The sequence below is a fragment of the Aythya fuligula genome, chromosome Z, assembly GCF_009819795.1.
Source record: "Aythya fuligula isolate bAytFul2 chromosome Z, bAytFul2.pri, whole genome shotgun sequence".
Classification (NCBI taxonomy): Eukaryota; Metazoa; Chordata; class Aves; order Anseriformes; family Anatidae; genus Aythya; species Aythya fuligula.
The window spans coordinates 22,561,663-22,588,796 of NC_045593.1; the positions used below are offsets into that span (position 1 = coordinate 22,561,663).

Sequence of the window (27,134 nt, forward strand, 5' to 3'; positions counted from 1 at the left end):
TCTGTTTTCAGAAGAAATAGGTAGATTTAGCTGAGTAGATCTGTAGATCTGTGTCTCCCTGTGAGAAAGTGCTCTCATTACTGAGCAGAAGGAGGTCATTGTTGCCATCTGTGGTGTCTTTATTTAGTGCAGGTTCCACTGTGCACAAAGAACAGTTATGGGGCAATGCCCTGCATGTGGAATGTGCAAATAAATGTCCCATTTGTCCATTAATAGTTGTGTAACTGTTCATCATCAGGACAGAGGAAATCCTGCTTAGAAAGAAAAGTCTAGACTTTTGAGAAGCTCAGTCAGGCTCTTGAACATGCTCGTGTGCATATTGGGACACAAGGATTTAGGAATTAGAGGAAAAGAGCAGTAACTGTTAAGAGCTGAATTTTGGAACTGTGTGTTGAATGTGACAAGTGTGACGACTACAGTCTTTTTGCAAACCTTATCTAAGTAAGAATAGCTCAAAGGAAATTACTGCATTCCAATAAATCCAGATGATGGAAAAAAAAAAAAAAAAAAAAAAAGTTGTATCCCCATCAAACCCGTCTAATGCAGTAATTTCATGGTGCTGAACATTCAATGCACATCTAAGAATATAAGTGACACTAAAATGTATAAAAACATCTTATGTAAGCAAAATGTAGGACAAAAGCCTCCAAAAGGCCATTTATTATCTAAATGTGTATTTTATGGTTTGTACATTTAGTTATCAGAGAAATAAAAACAGGTGTATATATAACCCAAAGTTCAGAAATTTAAAATACTAGTCCAGAGAAAGAAAACATGGTGTGCTCTACTTTTGCAGTATTTGGCTAATTGCTTGTTCATGCTGTATGTGGGTAGATGAATTCTGTAAGGTTAGATTTAGTCCTGGGACTGTCTCTTCAAACATCAGAATCCTATTCTTCTCTAGGATTTATCCAAACCTGTAGTAACTCTTGCAGAAAATGCTGAAATTATTGGGAGTACTTCGTGCAAAATGGAGGGCTAGACAGTATTCTCGAATATGTTAGTGTGGTTCAAAAATAACAGCCTTCTTCAGAAGAACTATTCCTGATTTATACTAAAACAAATTACATTTAAATCTGTGGTATATGTGTTTTATCTTCTTTGGTTAATACAAATAGGATTACATTAAAAACTGTTTTGCCATCTGCCAGTTTGAAAAGAAATGCTGTTAAACATATTGTGTTTTTTTATGCAGAGAGAAAAGTCCAATTCTAATCAGCTAAGTGATCACTGATCATACAGGTGCAATTCTTATAGGAGATGTGTTGCTTAAAATGAAAAAGACAGCAAACAAAACTGCAGAGATGGTTAAGATTTAAATCTTATTAAATCAGTACTAGATACTGTAGATTACTGCAAGATAAAAAGTACTACAAAATATTGTAAAATACATAACAGAACTTAAAAGTGTCTGAGGAGTCTTAAGTTAAGTACAGTTTTTAGGATTTCTGTTATCTCAGAGTAATTTTTTGTGCATTTAAGTATGTTTTATTGCTGTGTTTTCTAAGCATAATTATCAGTTTGAGAATTAGCATTCTTTATTCTTTTAAAATACTGCTTATGCAGTCACTGAAAATATTTTCATATCCTTTGAAAACAATATGAGATTTGAAAAAGGATCCATTTTCAGTACATGTTTTTATAAGCAATGAAGGACTTGACTCTGAATAAACCTAATAATAATAATGATAATAATAATAACGTCTGTCAGGTACTTAATATTTCAGGAAAACTAATCAGGGACTTAAAACTATCAAATGTTTTCAGGGCTGGAGTCACTGAGAAGAGTAAGAAATACTATAGCAAGCATCAGAAAAAGTATCTTTAAGGTGGAATCCCTTCTTGTTCTGCCCTAACAGCAGTTCTGTAGTAACAATAAGCTGCAGAAAATACCATGTCATGTATTGTACAGTTTTCAACAAAGGCAGACTTCAGTTTAAAAGTAGAAAATTAGATGTGTCTGAAAAGAAAAGCACATATTATAGCCTAGCCGAAGAAAATAAATCTCCTGGGATGGGCAGCTTTATCATTATGTGTATGGTTCCAAAGCAACACAGATCACAACAACTGCAATTTACAATTATCATCTCCTGCCTTTTTTATGAGTTCTACTTTGTAATTGATCAAAGCAGGTGGGACCAGTCTTCCTTTGTCCCTTTTTACTAAGTCCAACATGCTTTCTTTACAATCCTCAGTCTTTCACAACCTTCTCTTTTTTTTTTTTCTATTTTGGCTGCATTTTTTTGCTTGCTTAAGCATTCTTAGAGCAGCTTATCACTACTGTGATTCTTAACTGTTTTCATTGGTGTGTACAAACATCAGCAGTCTTCCTTGATTGTTCTTCCTTGGTTGTTCTTTCCTTTTAGGAAGGTTCTAGTAAGTTCTGTGAAACTTTCGTAGTTCCATTTGATTTCTGATGTTGCTTGGAGGGACAGGAACCATTGAGAATCTTGGAAAGCCACACAGTTTCTCCTTCATTGGAGCTAGATAATAGCAAGTCCATGCGTCAAATATTCCTTTGACGTTATTCCCTTCTTCTACCCACAGAGCCATGTACACAGAAATATAACAAGACCTATTTTACAGTGGCCTCATCTATTTTCTTACCTCAGAATATGTCTGAGCATTTTCTTCCTTGGTGTCACTAAAATACATGGCAGAAGGTACATCCTTTCTAGGCAACATATGGTCTCCTTTGTCAGAAATTATTGTGAATCTCAAATACAAGAATTAACATGTTTTATTATGCAATATTCATTTGAACTGGACTACAGTAAACATGTATCTGCACAAACTGATAGGATTTTCCTTAAAACACAGTATCTAAGCATTTCTGGCAAAAGAGCTGGACTTCACATTTTGACTGGATTGAGGTGCAAGTAATGACCTCTAAATTTTGGTCAGAAAGAACCTATTTTACTAGTTCAAAAATGTATTGTCTGCTATGTGTCTTAAAGTCTTTGGCCTAGAATGGTATTAAGAAATCATTTGAGCATAGCAGTCCAGTCTAGCATTGCTGCAAATAATTTATTGGGTAAGTTGCTTTGGTTTCCATGAGGAAATCTGCAAGTCTAATTTTATTTCATATTCAGGAGGGTCTTTTGAAGCATCAGTTTAACCACAGGAAATTCAATCACTGTAAAGAATGCTAGCAATCTTTGTATTGTGAAAGCTTCGTTTATATTATTCATGGGCTAGAAATCTGAAAACGTGCTGAGAAAATGTTTTTCATTTCTTGGTAGTAGTATTCAGAAATGCCATTAGGTTCAGGTTTACTAGAAAAACAAGTTTCTGAATTGTCAGAAAATCCAGTCTGAGGGGTTGTTTTACCTTTTAACAGGACTATATAGCAAATCAATAGCAAGAAGGTCTGAAACTGAAAAGGCCCAGATCCTGACTCTTTGATCTTACCAGTTACTTCCCTATTGAAAACACCTTTGGAAAGGGTGCTGAAAACCTAATTCGCAGGTAGATCACTTCTTTTGTACTCACAGAAACAGATGAGTTATAAAAAGTTGTATGTTTATGCCCATGCAGAATCCTCAGCCCACAAAAGTGGCTGAATCTGAGTAAATTATTTTCTTAGTGTCTGAAGCAACTAATTGGACGTGTAGGATTACTCCTGATTTCAATTTTTGTTTTCAAAATTGTTATTACTGAGACACACTGCAAAGATAGTTTTTTTGAAAAAGATCTCTAAGCTTCCATTCTCCTCAGTGTTGTATCACATGATTAATATTTTAAACACTGGGGAAAAAAGGAAATTCAGGCAGAAGCTATAGAACCTAAAGACTACAACTGATTAGTTTCCAATTAGAGTGTTTCCAAAGAAGGGTGAATTATGCCTCATCCAGCATTTGTAACCTGAACTGTGACTGTGAAAGTGGCCCTGCAATCTCTTTATGCAGCTGCATCAGGACCAAAGGTAGCTGAAACAGGATGGCAAATGAATCCTTCAATCTACCAGAAAATGTTTCTTTAAAGCTTCTAAAGAGATGGAGAGAGCTCAGTCACTTATTTATGCCTTTACACAGGGGAATAAAAGGACCATGTAATCTTAGCAAAAACAAGCCAAGCTCAGCTGTTTTAAGCCCAGAGCTTTATAGAGCTAAAGAATTCACAGAATCACAGAATGACTTGATTTGGAAAGGGATCTTTAAGATCCTCTAGTTTCAATTCACCTCCCATTCACAGGGATGCCAGTAGATCAGGTTGCTCAAAAATCATTTTTAAATACAGTTTAGTAAAAACAGCTTTTTCATAATATATTTAGTAGTTTATGAAGTAGATTATTATGCAGTTGCTTGCAACAGTAGGAAGCAGATTTGATGACTGTCAGGTCCGTCCAGTCCCACTCCTAACTACTTTTCTTCTTTTTTGTTGCAGCCCGGAAGATGGTGAAATTCATCCTGAAATCTGTAGACTATACATCCAGTTGCAGTGTTGCTTAGAAATGTACACAACAGAAATGCTTAAGTCCATATGTCTGTTAGGATCACTGCAGTTTCATCGGAAAGGTATTGAATTGCACAAATATACAGATGTTGATTTAAACAAAAGAACAGTCTTTGGGGGAATGCTTGGGTGTTCATGAAAGACAAAGCACCAAAGTGTAAAAGGAACTATAGCACTGAGTCTTTTTAGTTACTGAAGAAAGCTGTATTTCCATTTCATTATCATAATTCTTACAGAAACATGTCGTGTCAGGCGTGTTGTGTCAGGCATATGTCACTAATGTCTCTGTAGTTTTGAAGTCTGATTTTGTTTTAGTATTTTGGATGACTAAAATGTCATCTCCCACGTGGGCTTCCTAGGAATTGTGTAAGGTGATATCTGACAGAGCTGATTCTGGTGCTGTGTTTCCAGCAACGTTATGTCAGTGTGTCAGCTGCTTTAGCCACACTGTCCTTTTGGGCTGAACCTGCCACAGTTCTGTCAAAGAAATCCTGATTCTCAGTGGTGTATGTTTTGCCTTTTCTAATGGTTAGCCCACCTGTAAGAAACTGCTGATGAACTAAAGGAATAAATAGTATTACTTGAAGAACTCCCTAAAATAAGCAGAACAATTCTGATCACAATGATAACTGTATTGGTATGGAAAAAAAAAAATAGTCTAGTAAAGAAACAGCTAAATCAACAGAAGCTGATTACTGCATAATTACCATGTTGAGGTATTTCTTGGGTAAAATATTTAATGGCAAGTGTTTGGTTGAGCAGCATGACGGTGTTAGCATTAAACCAATCCATTACTATATCCAGCAATGCCATCTTATAGAAAAACATGGATAAATATTAAGAGCATTTTATGATTAAAAAGCTGTCCACCTTTATAAAAATAGATACTAGATTTAGAACTGGAACCTGCCCAGTGGGGTATGTTTGTACACAAAGGAGATAGCCTTCATTAAGTGAAAACGTGCCTCTCTAGTAATTTCATGTTTCATTAGCCATCTGTTGGCTGAAATGTAGAAATGCAGGTAACTTACTGAAAAGGTTACACAGTAACCTCTTTATTTGCTAATGGGATACACTGATTGGAACTATATCTGTGATAACAGTAACTACTTTTTTTCCCAGGTAATATCTCAGACAAAGTTCTTGTTTTGTAGTAAACCTCATGCATTTCCTGTCATGCTGAAAAACATCTGTAATGCTTTTTCTATGTCTAGCTGTAGGGTACAGCTAATGCCACTGGTACTTTTTATTATGAAAATAAGTATTAGAGGTTTATAACTGCAGAATAGAACTTCTTAGTGATTTTCTCAAGTCAAAAAGAGATTTATAAAATTTAAAGTGGCAGAATTAACAGAGCTATCATCTACCAGCTGCTAAAATGAATCTTTTTTTTCTTTTTTTTTTTTTTTCTTTTTTTTTTTTTTAAGACAGAATGTACTATAATGTTTCCTAGCATTGGTTACAGTTGTCAAAGTACTTTATGTAACTACAGAAATTCTGTTGCCTGGAGTGACCCAAGTAACCCAGATGAGTCTGTGTCCCCTTTATATCTGGATGGTATCTACATGATTAACCTAAACTAAACTTATATTACATGTCTAAAGTTGGATAAGAAGAATTACAGCATCACGGTATGAGCCAACTCATTTCCTATCTGTCAGTACTTTTGCTATATGCAATACTCATTGGTTCCTCATCTCACCATACAGAAAGTCATGGTAGCTATTCTGCCATGGCTAAAGAAAATTATTTTTATCTTGCATCAACGTAGAGATAACAACAGTAACTTGGCTCAAAATTTCTGTGACATTCATAGAGAAAAATGTGAATAGGCCAAAATTGTATTATTACAAGGATTTTAATACATTGAATTGTGGAACATAGCTAATACAATGCTGTTTTAATATATGAAATACCTGGATATTTACAATGCCTATAAGTCTTGAAAAGGCATCATGCAACAAAGGAAATTCCAGTTACATGTTGATTACTTTTGCACTGTGGTGGTGGTCAAACATTGAAACAGCCTCCCAAAGAGGCTGTGAAATCTCTATTCTTGGAGATACTCATAACTGAGAGGGACAAGACCCGTTTGAGGCCTTGCAACGTGACAGAAGTTGGCCCTGGTTTCAGCAGGGAGTAAGGCCAGATAGCCTTGCAGACAATTTTGTTCTGTGATTCTACGTGTACCAAAACATATTATTTCCAAGAGAACAGAATAAACCATTTCTTTAATTTCTTTACTTCTGGAGAATGGTACTGCAGTGTAGGCAATATGCGTAAATTTATCTCTAGAAATTAAAGAGACAATAATTTCACCACTGTAAAATATATTGTCATATTGCTAGTAGATAGCTTTTACTTTTTTGTCTGTTCAGTTTTTCACCAGTTTTTCACCATCTGACAAATGATGCTAAACAAAATAAATTGTTTCTCTTGCCCATGAAGAGGACTACCCTTAGACACTGAATATTTCCAAAATACATTAACTTTGATAAATTCATGTCTGCATCTGATTTCTTGCCATATCTTGAAGCTTATTTTGAAGGTATTTTTTTTCCATTTGTCTATATTTTTTTCTCTAAACTGTTGGATAAGTGGTTTGTTGGGCAGCTAAACTCCACCACAATTAAAAGGCCAACAGGTTGAGATAAGGATATTTTAAGTAAAGGAAAATAAAAGAGGGAAAAAACAAGCACAGGCTATGCAGAGGCACAGAGAGAGGAGAAAAAAAAATCTCTACTTCCCATCAATGATCAACGCTCAGCCACACCCTGGGAAGCAGGGCCTCAGTATGAGTAGCAGCTGTTTTGGTGGACAGAGATTTTCATAACAAGAGCCACCCATCTCCTTCCCCTTCCCCACCTTTTAGTGCTGAGTGTGACACCACATGGTATGGAATATCCCATTGGCTGATTTACGTCAGCTGCTCTGGCTGTGTCTCCTCCTCACCTCTTGCCCACTCCTGGTCTGCTGGCTCTGAGGGGTTTGGAGGGAGCCATGGTGCTGTGCCAGTATTGCTCAGCAGTAGACAAAACATTGGTGTGATACCAAGGCTGTTTTAGCTACAAGTATAGAGCACACCACTGTATGGGCTGATGCAGGGAAAGTTAACTCCATCCCAGCCAAACACAGTACAGGTTTTTAAATCTCGTATAAGCTTTCACCAGTTTATATTCTTATTTTGGAGCCACCAGAGATTAAAGAAGAATAACATACAGACTGTTCTCACCAACCTGAAGTTAATAAATAATAATATGGGAACCGGTATCCTGACCTGGTACCTTGACCAGACATTATCAAATAAACTATAGAACAGATAAAGCTAAAGCAGTAATCTGATGCCCTTTTCCCAAGAGGAACACAGCCAATGATCCCTACTGGGAAACAGATGCTCTTTTATGAAACACCAAGCTGCAGTTCAAAGGGCTGAGCTCTGGGTATTTTCATTCTCTGTCTCAGCACTGATCTTCTCATCTCCCCTTATCTTTCTGTTCTACTGAACAAGCATTCCTACATGTACTGCATATTATATATCAAGCTTCCTGTACAGAAATTTCTTGCATATTTACAGTACTTCAGATTAACTTACTACTGTCATACAACCTCTGCTAGAAAAGTCAGACAGTCTGTTATTATTTATTTTTTTTGAGATGTAAGAGTCACAGTGAGGCCGAAAGCCATAAATATTTCCAGTTGTGTTATGCAGTAAGTAAACTGAGGTAAGTGGTCTCTGATAAATTTGGTTCTAAGATACATACACCACAAAAGTGCAGTGTTGAAAATACATTTTGATTGCAGAGTTCAATATTCAGAAGGTTTGCAAATGGCAAAATGAAACGTGCACTAGTACCCTTAATTCAATCTTTTTGTATGTATTATATGTATGTATTATGTCTTTGTTTATCTGTTCATGCACTTTATTATTCCTACTTTTCACAGTCCTAGAGGTCCTAGCTAACTAATACACCTGTTAATATTACACCAATATTTATGTGGGCATTCATCTGTCTTGCATCCTAATTGTTCAGTGCCATATATTATATTTATTGCACATAATTCTGTTCTAAAGGCATTCTGTTCTTCTGACCTTTCTTGGTAACTTATACCCTGATGTGAGTGTCTTCAGTACCTTGAATAGTGAGGTAGTAGCAATTTTTCCCATTGTAACTGAGGAACAAAGAGGGTTTAAACTGAAGGGTGCTAATTTAGAATTTGAGACTGCAGCATACTTTTTGTGGTGTTGTGTATATGTTTAGAGTAATTTCTCAGTAGCTTCAGTTGCAGCTGCAAACAAGGAGTCTTTGGGTTCAGCAAGCAGGTGCTTAAAAGTATTTTGTCAATAACTATTTTGAGGACCTGGGCTTAAGCAACTCAGATAGCAACTCATGAAAACTCTGGTTCAGAGGAAGGTATATAAGTTCAGTTTTCAGTGCAGCATTGTGTCTTCCTGCAGTCCCTAACACCATGGCTTTAAGGATCTTGCTGTCCTTTTTTGTCAGAACAGGATGACTATGGCAAACATTTACTGGTGACGATGACAAACATGGCAGATGACAGCTCGTGTTCCATCTCTTCAAGGAAATCTGAAACTTCTCACATTTCTTCTAATTTTTTTCTGCATTATTATCACACTCTGGCAGGACTTCTCTGGATAGAATCATCTTTCTCAGACTTTGTCAAGCAATAGATGAGTTCTCTTACCTGGGGCCTGGAGCTTCTATTCTAGCCCTGGTTTTGCTTTAATTTGTCCAACTATACCTTCTGAATTGTATAGCTTTGAGCCTTAGGAAGCAGTGTCAAACACAGGTCTTAAACCTGGTAATACTTTTAAAATCATGAATTATAGTTTCATGGAAAGCAAGATATTCTAAATTAGTTTCGGTACCTTTCTGAAATGTTTACAAAATTTGGCTCCAATTTCTTTACGTGCTGCATGTCTCTTTTGTTGACATTGCATGTTGCCAACATTGACTACTTTGTTGGTTTTTCAAACAAAACCTATCTTAGTTCTTCGATATCAGAGGAAATAGTTGACATATTTTCTGTGTATGGAGGCTGCTGGATATGATGATCCTTTTTCTCAACTAATAGTGAGATTCTCAAGATCCTACACTAAGAAAACCCAGAATTACCTCACAGTTTTAAGTGTGTTGGTGTATTTAGTCACAAATATTTTAGGCTTAAAGGTTTGGATTGATACCTCATAAAGGAATTCATTGCATCTGAATGTGTAAAAATAACAGATAAAAGATCTTTGCTTATTCATAGATATACACAATAATAATACATTCCTTTCATTGTAAGGAACTGTAAAATATTACTATAATCACTGAATCATTAGAGTATGTCACTGTAGAAGTATATGTTACTAAAGCTTAATGCCAGTACATGTTTACCTAGAAACCATTAACTTCTTAGGATCATTTACAAATATAATTGGCTTGTTTGGCTATGTAATTTATTTGGATCATCTATGGATATAATTGGCTTGTTTGGGTATGTAATTACATATATTAGAAAATGTTCTAAGAAATTCAAAACTGCAGATGGAAAGCATGCTGCTACCTAGTTATGCAGTATTGGATCAAGGTCCTAATTTTTCTGTTTATGGGACTATGCTTATACAACAAATTAAAGGCATGATGGGACAAAAATTTTGAAGGTTAAAATGAACTTAGGGTGTTTTTCAGAGTTCAAAATATGCTATAAAATAATTAAAGGTACCATGTCAAAGAAGTGTGATGTTTGAAAATGGTAGCCATTTATACCGAGATTGTACTAAAAAATTCACTGCTCATGTGTTGTAGTTTAGCCCTAGCTAGTGGAACGAAGGACAGAATCAGAAAGGTGAAAGTGCAAGAATTCATGGATTGACACAGAGACGTCTTACTAAGTAAAGCAAAAAACATGTGCACAAGCAAAACAAAACAACAAATTCCTTCATTACTTCCCATGGGCCTGCAGGTGTTCAGACACTCCCAGGAAAACAAAGCTCAGGGTAACAGTTTCTTGGGAAGACAAACACCATCCCTCCAAATGTGTCCCCCTTTCTCTTTCTTTACCCTGGCTGTTACTACTGAGAATGACACCACATTGTATGGGACATCCCTTTGGCCACCCTGGGTCAGCTGTCCTGGCTGTGTCCCCTCCCAGCTCCTGGTGCACCCCTAGCCCCCTCGCTGGCAGGGCAGCACAAGGTATTGAAACATCCTGGACTTTGTGAAAGCAGTGCTCTGCAAAAAATAAAACATCAGTGTGTTATCACCACTGAATTCATCAAAAATCCAAAACACAGCATGGTGTGAACCTCTACAAAGAAAATTAACTCTGTCCTAGCTGCAACCACGATATCATCTGGTTGTACAGATATTTTATTCTTATGGTTCAGAATCAGGTTAACCTAGTATAATGTTTGTAGCTTGTTGAAACACTAATGTACAACCATGGAGAGATAATTCCTGCTGTCAGATAGGATACACCCTTGTATGACATGGTCTCAAAGTCATATCTTGTCTTTTTCCAAAGATGTTTATACATGAATGATTTCTCAGAATAATGTATTTCTCAAAATATGTTAGTGCTTGTAACTTACATATTATTCATTCTTACCACAAGTCTTTTTGGAAGCCCTTAAGAAAAAGAAACACTCCTATTGCTGCAACTGAGATGTGTGAGCCGCTCTGAGTTGTATAATCAAGGGCAACTGACGGCAGAAGGATATCAACACTAGGATGCCTGAGTGGTAGCTACCTGAAGAAATTCTATAAATATTTAGATAAGACAGGGAGGAATTGAACACAATGGGAAAATTATGGTTACATGCTATGGACAGAATATACTACACTTTTGTGATGTAAATTTGGACTCTTTATTTCTTCCACTGTTGGTACATCAGAATGATAATAAATCACATATAACCGTGTATTACGTACCATACCAGAAATTCGTAGGATAACTGGTGTCTTTCCAGCATGCATTTTGTAATAGAAGCATACATTTCCTTAAAATAACACCTAAAAGTATGTGATAGATTATATTACAGATTACAAAAAGAAACTCTCAGTTTAGTGAAAGGATTTTTGTTTTATTTGGCTTTGTTTAAATTACATGCCATTTAGAAAAAGGAAGGATTGCTCAACAATCTCAGCATTCTGTTTGAAGACTGACAGATAGGTCAGACTTAGGGATCAGATGTGAGAAAAGAGAAGTACAAGTGTGGACAAACAAGCACTTAGAGCCCAGAGAATCACCATGTGGACACTGTGAAGAGGCCAAAATGAGCAGAAAAATCAATCAATCAATCAATCAATCAATAAATAAATAAATAAATGAAAAGTAGATGTGGAAGGAGGAACAAAACATATTTTCCTCCACAGACTTTCTGTTCTTGATATTAATATTTACAATGAGCCAATCTCTTGAGTTCTGCAGTTCCAAGAGTAGGTCAAGATTGAAATACATCAAGCTCGTAGCTGTATTTGCAGCAACACATTTCCTTTTTACTTTCTATGTGAGTCTTTCCTATTCACCATTTTATGTTCTCTTTTTCATTTATTTTATGAGTGATATAGTGGTTTTATTCTTAATTGCCAAATAAGAAGTCTGCCTTCTTAAAATGCTGCCTTCTTTTTCAGATGTGTTCTCTTTGATTTCTTTCAGAGATCTTTCTGATTCATCTGCAGTGAAATCTAACTAGCTTTGAGGGATCTATCATATATATATAAGTATGCATTATGCAAGTTTCTCTGGGACACAGGTGGTGATAAGTGGAAGGCACATAAGGTAGCATGACAGAATCAAATACAGAGGTCACCGTGGAAGTGGTAAGGAGCACAACAGGTGAGGGACATAAAGCACAGTGGTCACAGGTGGCGCATGTACCCTTACTGGAAGGATCATTTTCTATCTTATTTATCCTCATTCAAGTTGGAGCTTCAGCATTATTCAATTCATTTAATTTAATTTCATGCCAAAGGTGAATCTCCTCTTCTTAAATAAAAAGATATGCTGAATTAGAGGCTAGGAGACAAAGAATACATTGAGTTTTGTGTTAAAATATCACTAACAGTAAAAAGAGCCTCTGTCTAGTCAACTGGCACAAACAGCTACTGTGTGTCGACACCTCTGAAAACACTATATGCATGATCAAACTCCCACTGAAATTAATGAGTCTTTCCACTGAGTAAATAGAAAGTAAAACTTAGGTTTCATATCTCTTTTTAAGAATTGGTAATATACATGTAATACAAAGGACATCTTTACCCACAGTAGAAGTGTGAGAAGATTAAAGAGCTTTTGTTTCCCTACAGTGTGTACCATGTAGTACAAATGTTAAGCTTGAGTCATATACATTATTCAGGCAAAGCCTTTATTATTAGCTGACTCTTTAACTGTTTTCAAGTGATTGAGCAGATGCTCTGAAATTCAAGGAAAGCTTCATGAATTGCTCACAATACAACGGAATTACTGGTAAAGAGCTCTTTTCAATTGAAAGGAAATCTGTGCTGTTCATTCTGCTAAATCTGCAAGAGCCTTCCTTTATGCTAACAAAAAGAACATTAGTCTCAGTAAGTCTGTTCTTGAGTTAGGAAAAAAAGAGTCTTTACTGTTTTTTCATCTGGGGGCAGTATTGTTTCGATTAAAACACCTTTAAAGTCCCTGATCAATGCATCTAAAGACAAGGTTGTTCTTGACAGCATGTCACCAAAGTTTGGGTCAGAGTTCCAACACAACCCTTCAAAATAATAGCAGAATTAACTAATATCAGTTGCAGTAATAACACCTTGTGATAAAGTAGATAGTTTTTGTGGAGTAGCCCCCTTTTACAGAGAAGTGGTGAATTATTTGTAAGAGTATTTTGTGTTACAGGCTCCTTGTACTGAGAAAAGTAATGAATAGTGGAGCTTACACAAATGAACAATTCAGATTGCACAATATGAACTACCCTAATGTAACAGCATAATCTGCAGTTAACAACTAAAAATGATCTGAAAGTTACATTGTTGTGGTTTAACCCAGAGGGCATCTAGCCACCACACAGCCGTTTGCTCACTCCCCTACAGTGTGGTGGAGGAGAGAACAGATCAAAGGTAGAATTCATGAGCTGATATGAAAGCAGTTTAATAAGACAGAAAAGGAAGGGATGATGATGATGATGATGATGATGATAATAGTAATAATGCATACATACATACATACAAAATATGAAGCACAATGCAATTGCTCACCACATGCTGACTAATGCCCAGCCAGTCCCTGAGCATTGCCCCCATCCACACCCTATTTCTCATATATAAAAAAAAAATATATATATGTCCTGTAATAGGGATTGTTCAGCATGACACTATGTGGTTGTATGGGACATCCCTCTGGCCATCCTGGGCCAGCTGTCCTGGCTGTGTCCCGTCCCAACTCCTGGTGCACCCCCACCCTCCTCAGTCAAAGGGCAGCACGAGGAGCTGAAATGTCCTGGGCTCTGTGCAAGCACAGCTCTACAACAGCTAAAACATCGGAGTGTTATCAACACTGTTTTCATCAAAAATTCAAAACATGGCACCATACCATCTGCCACGAAGAAAATTATCTCTATCTCAGCTGAAACCAGGACATACATTTACAAAGCGATGCACAGTAAAATGTATAATCTAACAAGTAGACTTAGGCTGCTGTTCCACAACTAGTTGAGTCAGTTTGTTGCCACCAGAAAGGCTTTGATCCCTTGGTTTCTATCTCCCCCCTTACCTTGCCTTCACTTCTTCCTGCCTTTTGCTGCTTCTAGCCACATGACCAACCTCCTTCTGTCACATGCCTGGAACATGCTGGGTTCTTTACTGACCTGATTTAAATCAGTACAACATCAGAAAACTGTTCACTGCTTATTTTTCCATTTGTTGGGGTAATCTTCTACCATTTGATGGGTTGAAGTGTCTCACAGATGATCTGAAACAGAGGAAGCTAGCTAGCAGTGGATGCCACAGAAAGCAGCAGAGAAGGGACGGACACAGGACATATTTTTTTATATATATGAGAAATACATTATGCCATCTCTAGGAATCACAGTTAGATGACTTTTTTGGGGGTGAGAGGAAGAAGCAGGGAGAAGTGTCTCCTACTGATTTTAAAGGATAATGAAAACATTAACAAAATATTTTCCATGTTATAAGTAATATCTATTTTGCCATTCAGACAAATAGCTGAGAATTATTTCTTTTTTCAATGAAGGAATAATTTACCAGAATACAACAGTTTAGATAACCTTCCCAAAGAGAGATTTTTAAGGTCCAGGAATTTCTGTTTTTTTTATAAAGGGTTTACAAGAATTCTTATTTGCGATGTGGAGAATTAATATGGAATGGTCTGTAATCTTAGTCTCTAATGGCCAAAAAAAAAAAAAAAAAACACTTAAGAACCACTACTATGTTCTCATGTTCTCATTCTTGTTACTGTTCTTTGTCAAACCTTAAAAGCAGTTATTTGGGTTTGTCCATATGTGAAAATGTTCCAAGTTGCAAACATTGCTAGATGAAAAAACATTTACTATTCAACTTCTCAGTACCATTGTTTTAAACTTTGATTATTTTTTTTCTAGCGTAAGAACATTTCATTTGTTTCTTTCTGAAATTGATTACATCATTTTGTGAGATAACTAAGAGAGGAAAAACTTTAATTTCTCAGTAATGTGTTTGGAATGAACTCCAATTTGAAATTTGTTATTTAAATGATGCTTGCAAGTAGAATTTGTCCAATCCTATAGTTGTATAGTTGTACAAGTCTGTAGTTGATGATACAGTGGGTGGGTTCCACACTGGCTGTCCATGAGAGGTTTGCAAAAATACCAACAAATTCCCACAATACCTAACTCTCTTGCATGCTCTTGCATAGTCCACATCCTATATTCCGTTCTGTCTCTGACAAATGCCCTGGCAGATCTGTCATGAAGCCCCCACTCAGTTCCAACTACATTTTATTTTCATATAGTAAGCATGAATTAGGTAAGTATAAGCATGGAAATTCAGAACATACGGCATATTGGACTGTGAATAGCAGCAGCTATGTATAGTTATTAACATCATCAAGTATGAAACCGCACATTTTTGTCTTTTGCTTTCCCTTAGTACTGCAGTAATACTAAGAGACATGGATTACAGTGTTCTTTAATGTGAGAATTTTTGAAGTTGCTTTTAAAATGTATGCTCTAGTTCTCTATTTATTTTGTTCTGTTTTGTCCTGTGGTCCTTATTTTATGTTACAGCTGCTGGAATTTAACTTAAAATCTTTGTGTTACTTATTAAGTAAAATTTGAAGCACCACACATGCCAGCATAATATTTATTATTGTGCAGTTTGGCAGGAGTAAAATACAGCAGCAACGTGATTAACAGATTGGTGTGGCCTGCTCTGTCTCTGAGTGTTTCTTACTCAGAATCTGGATTCACAAATCTCTCTCATTTATGCTGTGTAAGATCAAAACCAAAACATCAATGATATAATCTGAGTGTACATTTTAATTTATTAATAACAACATTACATATATTTTAATATTTTAAAGGAAAAGATCCTTGTGCCCCACCCAAGATCATGGATACTAAAGTGGAAGAGAGCTCTGAAGTACCTATCTTGGAAGACACATCATCATCACCAACAGATATTCAACATTTATGGCAGGTTTCCACAGATATTGAAAACACTGAAAGGTATGTGTAGCATTTTATTCTTAAGTAAAACAAATTTCTGTCTAGGGTTTATTTAGTCTTTCCCAATTAGGCAGCCATTGTTGCTACCATAAAAGATGTTAGTAAATTAAATAGCTGTTAATATTTTTGTTATATGTAACATATCTGAGAGCAGATCCAAAAAGAAAGGCAGACAGAAGTGACATTTTTAATTTGGCTAATTAACGGAGGGTAATTGTCTAAAAGAAAGGGCGGGAAACTATGGTGCTCATGGAGCAGGATCTCTAAAAGGGAGAGCTTCCATCTCATCTTAAGTGGCTTCAGATTTTGTATCTAAAATCTGCTGGCCTGCAGTTCTTTATTCATCAAAAGAACAGAATGTACATGTAGTCCACATAGTTGCTTCTGCGTAGCGTTATGAATGTGGAAGCCTTAGGAGGGGAAGGAGAAACCATCCACAAGTGGACTTCTGTTACCCTCTTAGCTGCAGTTGGAAAACAAAACTGAGACCCTTTACTAAGGAGTAATCCTGATCACTAACATTTCTTTGTAAAAATATCTTTTTGATGGTTTTGTATTTTAAGCAGCTGCTGAGATTGTAATGGTTACCCTGTTTACTTGTATAAAATATCTGTTCTATTGAGTAAATTTGTAAATATAACTGAGCAATGAGAAAGACAGAAGTAAGAAAGAAATGCTGCTTCATTTCTAAAAACCGTGTTATATGTAGATGAATGAGGCAGGACCACATTACTTTTAAATCCTGAAAGCCTTAAGAGATTTTGAGCCTGCACACAAAATTGCTGGTCTGCTATCTATCTGTAAAACAGGAACCTTTTTACAACGTCTGGCCTCTCTCAAAATGTATCTTTATGTAACTTGCTTTGTGAGATGGTATTTTGTTAGTATATTTTCCTTCTACTGCAAATGTCACACCAAAGGCCTCCTAAGAGGAGTGAAACAACCCTGTTTCTAAAATTTTCATTTAATGGCCAGGGAGTTTTAGTAACACAGATTGCCTATATGTATGATAATTGCCTTTTAAACAATGAAACACATTCGTGGCACAAGCTATAAAATTCTGATACGGTTAATATTAGTGTTTGTGCTAACTGTAAGGCATATTGTGCATTTTGCCACATGGGATCACATTGTGTCCACCAATTCATTTAATATTGAATATTCGAGAGCCAAAATGGGTCATAAATTTGGACTGGAAGCTACAAGTTGAAATCAGTCGGGCTTTGAAGTACATCCATATTAAATCTACTACCTTTTATTTTGGTATGCACTTTCTGATACATGTATTTCAACCATATGCTTGCCCAATACCTTTCTGTATTATTTAGCTTAGTTTATTGCCTCATTATTTCAGCATACAAAGCTATACTGTGAGCAATTCACCATTTAGAGTCTTCAACTGCTGTTCTATTGTATCTCTTCCAACTTTTGTTTCTACAGAGATATGAGAGAAATGAAAAATCTTTTAAGCAAACTCAGGGAAACTATGCCTTTACCACTGAAAAATCAAGGTAGGTTTAACATTTTCTTCATGTAAGGCAAATTAAAATAATTAAAGGTTTTACCTTCCATTAGACCTGGAAAAAAAAAATCTATTTTGTTCTTGCTCTTTTTTTTTTTTTTAATAGAAGTTACAGAAAGAAAAATCTGGGTGTAATCCCTTCCCTACTGATTCAGTAGAGACAGAATTTAATATGTGAACTTTGTCCTCTTGAGTTTTACTTGAGAACATAACCCTTTAAAGTACATTATTCTGGAAGTTTATAGGTATCTGCTATCTGTAGATAAAATAATAGACTTCTCCTGGTGAGATGGAGGTAACTGATTCCCTGTCTCAGGAGGCTTTCTTTTTCAAATGTAATGAAGGAATAAATTGCACAGACTATCACTCAGCATGATAGGGATCATGCTGAGTGATAGGGTTTACCTCTGCAAGGTCTGGAGCTTCTGTATCATGACTCAGTGATAAGACACTGACCCTATACAGAAGGGATACTTGCCTGGAGACTGCTGATAGCTTGCTTTTCCCAGTAGTCAGGTATGAGGCGTCCTATAGCACACTGGGAGCAGGAGGATTTCCATCTTATGCATGTATTTAGCAAACATGCCTCCATTTTGTGGCATAACAGTCAAATATTTGGTACCTATAGGGACTGTCTTCATGTGAAGAACAATGAAAAGATAATGATTTCCTTTTTTGTTTGTTTTTCGTTTCTTTTTCATAATGAGTATTTCTTAAATGCTGTGTAGTCTAGCAGCTGATGAAGTACACCTAAGGTGTCCTAGAGCTTGTCTCAAGTAACTAAGCAGTCTAACATTCATAATAATGTGTAAAAAGATAAAGGTAGAATGGATGATTTCATCATACAAGTACAAGTTTATGTCAGGGATAGCTTGACAAAAGAGAAGGGGAATTGCTTAGCAGAAGAACAACATGGACCCATTAGAAAGTCCAGAGGAGTGCTACAAAGATGATCAGAGGGGTGGAGTACATCTGCTATGAAGCTTGGGTTTTTCAGACTGGAGAACAAAAGACTCCAGGGAGACCTTACAGCATCCTTCCAAGTACCTAAAGGGGGCCTGCAGGAAAGCTGGGGAGGGCCTCTTCGTCAGAATCACAGTACTGCAAGGGTTGGAAGGGACCTCAAGATATCATTGGGTCCAACCCCCCTGACAAAGTAGGTTCCCTAGAGCAGGTAAAAGGGAGTGCAGTGATAGGACAAGGGGCTTTAAACTAGAAGAGTGTAGGTTTAGATTAGGTATAAGGAAGAAATTCTTTGCTATGAGGATGGTGAGGCTGTGGAAGATGTGGATGCCTCATCCATGAAAGTTTTTTTGGCCAGGTTGGATGGGGCTTTAAGCAGGCTGGTCTAGTGTGAGGTGTCCCTGTCCATGGCAGGGGGATTGGAACGGAATGATCTTTAAGGTTCTTTCCTACCTAAGCCATTCTGTAATTCTGTTATTCTGTGATTATAATGCATGATATTGATGTGCTATTGTAAAGACTGGGAAATAGTCATAAAGTCTGTGCCTAGCCTAGAAGAAAGGAGCACGGTAGAAGAAAGAATGAAAAGACACATTTTGGGGTATAAAGCATATAGAAACGTGAATTCAGAACAAAGACAAAGGCATACTTAATTCTCTGCAGTCTTGTGTCTATACTAGCCTTCAACACTGGCACAAAAATCACTGATCACATATGTGGCAGGCTGGGAAACATGTTAGAGTTTGAAAGTTCTGAGACATGCCTCATGATCCAGTAAACATGTTTTTGTTTTTGTTTTTGTTTTGTTTTGTTTTGTTTTGTTTTTATTGTTTGTTTGTTTTTGTTTGTTTGTTTTGTTTTGTTTTCTGCTCCCACATGGCACAAATATTATTGTAGTTTACTGCTGACCTCAGAACTGATGCCTCAGAAATGGCCAGTTATACTCATTATTAATACAGAACCTATTTTTTTAATATTCTAAGACCTTTGATAAAATTACATTAAAGTATATGTAAATAGAGCAAATGAATAGCACTATAGGTAATTTATGTGGTCTGTACTGTAACTTTTGCTTTTATGTGAATTACAAGCATGGTTTATGAGATGACTGAATGCTATTGAATGAGTTGGTCTTTACAAGACCTGATCTTGCTTTCATTTAATTGAATGTTTCACTTTTGACTTCAACAACAGCCAAAAGGGTTAAGGTTGCAAGCCCATTAAAGCTTTACATAATGTTGATGACTGCTTGCAGACCTGTTTTTTGTATGGAATCATCTTAAGTGAAAGCAGGGATGTTACTATGCTAAGAAGTTGATGTGATTTGTAAACTTAGGAGCCATAATATTAAATGACGTCTTACTTACATTCTTAAGCATTTGTTTTACAGTGGTGTCTAGAGCCTACAACCAAAACTACCTCATGTGGTAAGAATAGGAACATTCTTGTATTCATTCCTGAGCACAATATGCTTATTAGCCATAGTTCTTGGTCTGAAACACTACATAAAGACAATCAAAATTAAAAGTAAATTCTAAAGGTTTTTCAAGATTGACAGTGCATGCATTCAGGTAAGTATAAGCATTTTGAATTAATTTAAAAGGAGGCGTCATTTCCTTAAGGTTGTGTCATTGAACTGGTATTCGTCTTGCCAAAACTTCTGTTGCATTATCAAGGAAATCCTGATAGCATTTTAAGACTCCTGTAAAAAGTTCAGCATATTATTTTCTCTATGCCTAGAACAACAGGATCTAGTCCTTGGTCTTGTAGGTGCTCTTAAGACACATAAAAGATATAACCTGTTTTGTGAGTGTGCATGTTTATATTAAATTGTGTTGTGTTTTTTTTTTCATCACAGATGATAGCAGCCTCCTAAACTTGACTCCTTACCCATTAGTAAGAAGACGGAAGCGAAGATTCTTTGGACTGTGTTGTCTTGTCTCAAGTTAGAAGATTAAATACAGAAACATGAAGAAAATCATAACTTCGATTAAACCACTGTCATAATGTTCTTTCATCACTGAAAAGAAGAACATTACTACTCTTGATTATAAAATATATTTTCTATGCTGGCCTATTCCTTTTTCTCTGTTGTTCCATCCCCCTTTTCAAAATAAGGGTTTTAATAGTTTAAAGTTATGGTGGTCAAGAATCAGTTGTGGAATAGATCTAGCATAATTAAGAATGTTTTTAAAATTTTTTAAAGTATGTTTTGCATGCTTACTTTCAACCACTGAGAGAAAAAAGAAGAAAAAAAAAAAAAAGAGAAAAAAAAAACATGAATTATGGTTAATAGGTCATTTTTAAGTTTTCTATTGTTTGAACTACAGCAAAAAGTTTGTGCATAGTACAGTATTCTTATTAGTATCATATTGAAATACTTGATCATATTCTAACAGTCTTTAAGCATAGAAAACTATTTAACAGCAAAAGTATTAAACTTCTAAAATATTTAAACAATATTATAACAGAATTTGCACAAATCTCCAGTCGCTTTTTGTGCTCTCATTCATAATTAGTCTTCCACTATATCTCAATTTAAAAGCTTCATAGAAAAATATCTTAATTTATGATACACGAAGCATATATAAAAGTATTTAGAACTTGTAAATACAGAAAAATCATAATATCTACATACTGTACAATGCATAGAAGTAACAGATTTCCTTTTAAGTCAATAGTATCTCTACAGGCTTTGGGGAAAATAAATAAATAAATAACTTATTAAATGAAGATGTAGTAAAATAAACAATGTAAAACACAACAGCAACCCATTTTGTTTCCAATAGAATTTAAAGCATGGTGTCTGCATATCACTAAGTATAAACTCTTATAGGGCATGCCAGAATTATCTCAGATTGTAAGATATTAAACGTTTTACATTGTTAATAAAGTTTTTTATTTAAATTATCCTGTGTCTAGTTATATTGCCAGAATATGTGTTTTTGCTAATTTTATTGTCAAAAAACTATACAAAGCTTTGATAATTTTTTTAATTTCAAGATGTGTGTTTACAAGCAAACAAAATATTATAATGAATATATGAATGCTAAAATAACAAGAAGTAGCAGTAACAGATAAGAATACACCAGACTTGTACTGATATTTCAGGATGGTAGGCAAGATACCAGAAATAAATTTGTGCTAGATAGTCACACTAATAAGTAACTATCATACAGAGCAGGTCACCTTGCCCATGTAATGTATGATGAAGGTGACTTTCTTCCACTCCATCATGACCCAGCATATTAACAGGAACCAAATTGCTTCTTACTGTATAAGGGTTTAGTGATGGATAAGGAGGAATTGTTTACTTGTCACAGGAAACACCTACACAGTTATATAGTCTATGTGTTTTGTTTTAGGCTGGTTGGTGGTTTATTTGTTTGGTTGGTTTTGTGTTTTTTTTTTTTTTGTTTGATTGGTTTGGTTTTGGTTGTTGTTTTTTTGTTTTGTTTTGTTTTGTTTTTGTTTGGTTTGTTTTTTTGTTGTTTTTTTTTTGTCAAGACAGTCCTCAAAACAGTTTATTACAGAAAGCTATTAACTGAATCGTATCTGGCAGCTATTACATTTGCTCTGATTCATTTTTCTACCATTTTTTTTCTCATGAAAATGCTGAAAAATTTTTCAGCTCTCTGCTGAAAAAGTAAGAAAACATGCATATTGTCAGAAGCATTAATGTACTACATGGCCAAAAAATTGAGATCTAATTTAATCCAAAGAGAGGAAGACAGGATTTTTTTTTCTTTCTGAACTGTGATTCCATCAGAGGCACACCATTCCAGTTTCAGGAAGCCATGAAACAGAGCTTCCAGCATTTCCCTGAGAGATTATTTTTCCTTTCATTCAGACACAGCAGACAGTTTTTGGTTGTTCTTGTTGTTGCTTTTTTTCCAGGTTGTAGTCATCTGCTCACCTTTCACTCTTCCAGACAGAAAAAAAATATTTTTGAATAATCACCCCAAACAAATCTTTTAAATGCAATGAGGACAAATGCATGTAAAAAGAAAAAAAAAAAAAAATTAATAGAAATTATGTGTTTCCATGAGTAAAATGAATTCCATCTGAGGAATGTGTGAGTACATACTTCAAGAACACATAGCTGCAAGCACAACTGTATTCTTTAAATAGTACAGAAAAGGTAACTCCAATGTGTTTTACGATTGCAGATCACATTCTTCAGAGCATACGACATTTAACATGAGAATACCCCTATGTGGTCACAAAACAGTGCACATACAGCATGTGCATGTATTAAAGAAGCATGGAGTCAAAATCCACAAATCTATGACAATTTCCCCACAGCAATGTCTTCATTAATTGGATACTAGATTTCTGTAAAAGTAACAGAATGTCCAAGAGATGGCAGCACTGACGTGTTTCCATTGAAAGCCTTCCAACTGATAGATGTGCTCTATACCACCATCCCCAGAGAAAGAACGGGATTTACAACTAAGAGAACTGGAAAAAAAAACAGCTCTTGATGTTTCATGGTTATTAAAAAATACAATTTGGGGTGATGATCTGTAACTACAGTTAACCAATTAATTTTGATTCATCATAACTTAAAGAAACAGACAGACATTATTTAATCAATCCTGTAGACATTAATGCCAAAAAAAAAAAAAAAAAAATGAAGACAACAATACTGTGTATGGAGCAAGAGAGAAAGAGAGAAAGCAGATGGCCTTTATACAATACAAGCGTATAGTGTTAATTCTTTAAAATCTTGTTATATTGGTACATACACAGAAATTGCGCTATCAGGTCAGTGTGGTGTCTTTTTTTAATAACTACTTTCAAATAAAGGCAGATTAAGCAGTAGGCATGTCTAGTGCAATACTTGCCCAGCTCTTGTCACATGGATTTTAACATGCTATGTTACATGACAGTTCATATCTCTGTATCTTTATTGAATTTATTGCAATGGAATATGTATTAATGAGAAATATGTATACATGTCAATTAATTATGCAAAACTCTCGACATCAATCTTATCACAGTGAGTTGCACAACTTCGGCTCATCCTGTGATGGAAGATTTATGTACGTTGTCTTTAACGGTTCTAAGTCTTTTCTGTTCTCACTGTTTTGAAGTGAACAGTAATATGCACATTCTTGTACCTTTTGTTATTCTGTAAACCTTACTTGTTCCTCTTCTAAAGAACTAAAGACTGAACTAAAGACAACTAAAATTTCAACCTTTGTTCATTTTGAAACCTCTCCATAGTTCTAATCAATTTTGCAGCTACTCTTCATTCCCTGTTATTCCTTTTTAAATTTACTGATTCTAACGGGCACATGCTTTCACTTCCAAGCCTAAAGAATATTGGTGATTGGGAGCTAATGGATTGTCTTCCAGTTATTCTTTAATAGATGATGAGCATGATACAAGGCCTAGCAAGTATCCAAACTGAAGAGGCGCTAAGGGATAAACTGCCCTCTTCAGGAATACAGAGGATTGTCTTTCAATAAAATTTGAAAAGAAAAAAAGGTACCACAACTCTTCTGCATGGTAAGAAACAATAAGCATAATTCCTGCACCCACCAAATCTTTCTTGTCAAGGCTTTGCGCAAAAAGCTCCATCTTTTCAGACCAAAACCAAATCCTTTATAACCACCAATCATTTGTATTACCTTTCTTCTTTTCAAAGATATTTCATATTGTACAAAACGCATGTCTAAATACTCAGTTATCTATGTACAGCCTAAGGCCTTCAGAACAAAAGCAAAATACAGGCATATAGAAATAGACAGTAAATACATATTGAAGATTTCAGTAAAATGTTGTTTCTTTGACTAGTTAAGTCTTATCACCTTTTATCACTCAACAGTCTTACTTGGGATGAGACACAATACAAAGACACTTATTTTTCACCATAAGACAAGTATATAACTATAAATTAAAGGAAATTCAAGAGTTTGAATCCTAGAATTCACCAAGACTGCTTATAGTAAGGCTAGGACTGCTGCAAGAGATATTCAATATGTAACCTGAAACTTATTTTATCTGAAGCAGATTTAGAGACTGCAGACATAAAGACAGAAAGTCAGTGGAATGAATACAGTAAAATAAATGAAAACAGAGATATCTCAGAACAGTATTAGAGAGCACAACAACAAGCTTAACAAAACTGTTTTTGAGCACTGATATCATATTTACTTATCCCCTGAGGTTAACCTGTTAATATGCTGTCAAGGAAAATTCAACTTGTAGTCAGGCACTAGCTTCTTCACATGTGAATGAACAAGTATCATAAATGTAAAAGAAGCAAGGCTTTGAATTTAACAGATATATAGCAGTGAAGTGGGTAGTTGGGGGTAGGGTGGAGAGAGAGAAAGAGAGAGAAAGCTGTGAGATTTGACAATATCCAGATAAATGTAATAAAACTTTAAAGAATACCTTTACTTTCCCATTGTGTCAGAAATAAAGAGTAGTCAGCAAGGGATAAATACATCAATGATTTAGAAGTGCCTGGTGACGCTGCACTTGCAATATGTTGCAAATATTGACCAAAAAATATATACACAGCATATTTTTCATGCAACCTGTGAGGTAACTGCAAAAGTAGAACTATACTAGCTTCTATGTCAGTATTTTATAAATGCATGTGCTGTTGAGTCTATATCTATTTACATATAATTAATAAGAGGGACTTACACTCCAGAAGCATTGCTGAATTGTTCATATTTAATGCATAAAATATGTAGATGACTTTGAAACATTACACAAACTTGTCAAATGTGTCAAATGTCCATTATAAAAGCCTGAATTGATTCTAAGCTATTAAGCTATCAGTAATTCCTTAAAAATGGGTTGCTAATACAAAAGTGCATATATGTGGGCTCCTGGAATACAAGGAGTAGGGAATACCTTGTCCAGACTGGGGAATGGAAAAGAGAAGAGGCAGTTAGGGAATGCTGGCCCAGTTCTTCTGTTAACAGCCTGGAGTTATTCACTCAGATGGCTGAGAGAATAGCAGTATTCTCCAATTCTTAACAATAGAAAACTGCTATCCACAAACTGATTTCAACTGATTCTGATTTAATATGGTTAATAAAACCATATTAATATATTCCCTGCAGCTGACAGGGAACAGTTCTATGTACATCCACTCAAACTCCTGTTGCAAAAAATGGACAGAAACCATTGACCTCAGCGGATGGTGTGTTGAACCCTTCAGGAAAGCTAAGAACAAATGGCAACATTTTCAGGAGTCAGAGAAATCTGCATTTGCTTCCATAAGGAAAGCAATTAACCTGACTGTCTTTGTGGGACTAGAAACAAGAAGAGATGAGTTTATCACAGCACTGCCCAGCTCAAGACCCTTGGCTAACAAAGCTGAATCTGGAATTATAAATTGGTGGTTGGGTGCCCTATAAAATACACTGATCTTCAACACCTGAAGGCAGCATGAAACAGGAGCTGAGTTGCATAGTCCTGTCACTGGCAGGCACAGACAGAAACAGAACATAAGATGCAAACACAATGATTTAAAACAGAAAACTCAGGTGCTTGATCAGTGATCATTTCCAAAATTAAAGCTTTGGTCTTTGGCTACTTAATTTGCCTAAGATCTACTATGTTTTCTTTTGGATCTGGTCTAGACATGAGAGAATGGAGCAAATGTCTTATGCTCTGATTTGGGACTCTTACCCACTTCTAAATGAGATACGGTTTGCAAAGTAGCTGCCAGAATGTGATTTTCTTTCTCACTAGTATTCAGCTCAGCCATGCATGTATGATCATTAATAAACTATATCCTAGCTAAGATTGATGAAGTTATTTTAAGCAACAACAAAGCTACTGTAAAGTGTTTTCCTACTGACACAGAGCTAGAAAAAAAAAAAAAAAAAGGGGGGTGGGGAAATAAAAGTGCAACAGACTTAGATCTTTGTCAAGTCCCAGGCAAGACTCCAGTATTAGCCCTCCTTGTCATGAAAGACAGTCCAGGAGCACACTGAATTTTACAACATAAAAAGAAATATTTTGAAGACGACCTCAGAGAATCTAACAGCGACCAACTGTTTTTTCAGGTAATTTCTATATACTGGTAAATACTCAGAGACAGGGAAGTTAACGAAATAAAGAGTTTTCTGACAGTACTGTTGAGATTTTACTTATTCAAAGTTGGAGTATTTTGCAGACAATCATAAACTCATTACAAGAAAAAAATAAAAGAAATTTGGGTAACTATTTAGTTCTTTTCTAGTTGAAAATACAATATAAATAAAATAAAATAAAATAAAATAAAATAAAATAAAATAAAATAAAATAAAATAAAATAAAATAAAATAAAATAAAATAAAATAAAATAAAATAAAATAAATACAGTTTCTCTGAAATTATTAATTCCTACTACTAATTACACAATAGATAGCATCTTGCAACTATTGAAGGAGTTCTCAAAAAGCATTCATAAGAGGCAGCCCTGTAATTCTGAAGCATAGTTTCAGCTCTGTAGCTTGTAGAAGACAAAAACTAGTCTTGAAATTAAAG

At 35.5% G+C, this 27,134-nt stretch overlaps 1 protein-coding gene across 3 annotated transcripts in view; it reads left to right on the forward strand.

Moving 5' to 3' along the window:
* Window positions 1–20,866, forward strand: part of RGS7BP (regulator of G protein signaling 7 binding protein) — a 43,897-nt gene extending 23,031 nt beyond the window's left edge. Inside the window, exons 1-5 of one of the 3 annotated variants that reach the window (XM_032205678.1) lie at window positions 3,365–3,468; window positions 4,387–4,517; window positions 16,006–16,150; window positions 17,591–17,661; window positions 20,494–20,866. In XM_032205678.1, coding sequence (XP_032061569.1) covers window positions 4,454–4,517; window positions 16,006–16,150; window positions 17,591–17,661; window positions 20,494–20,585 — 372 coding nt within the window. In that variant the 5' untranslated portion in view covers window positions 3,365–3,468; window positions 4,387–4,453 and the 3' untranslated portion in view covers window positions 20,586–20,866. Of the gene's footprint in view, window positions 1–3,364; window positions 3,469–4,386; window positions 4,518–16,005; window positions 16,151–17,590; window positions 17,666–20,493 lie in introns of those variants that run through there. The other 2 variants (XM_032205677.1, XM_032205679.1) reach the window with 2 other exon arrangements.
* Window positions 20,867–27,134: the final 6,268 nt, after the last annotated feature.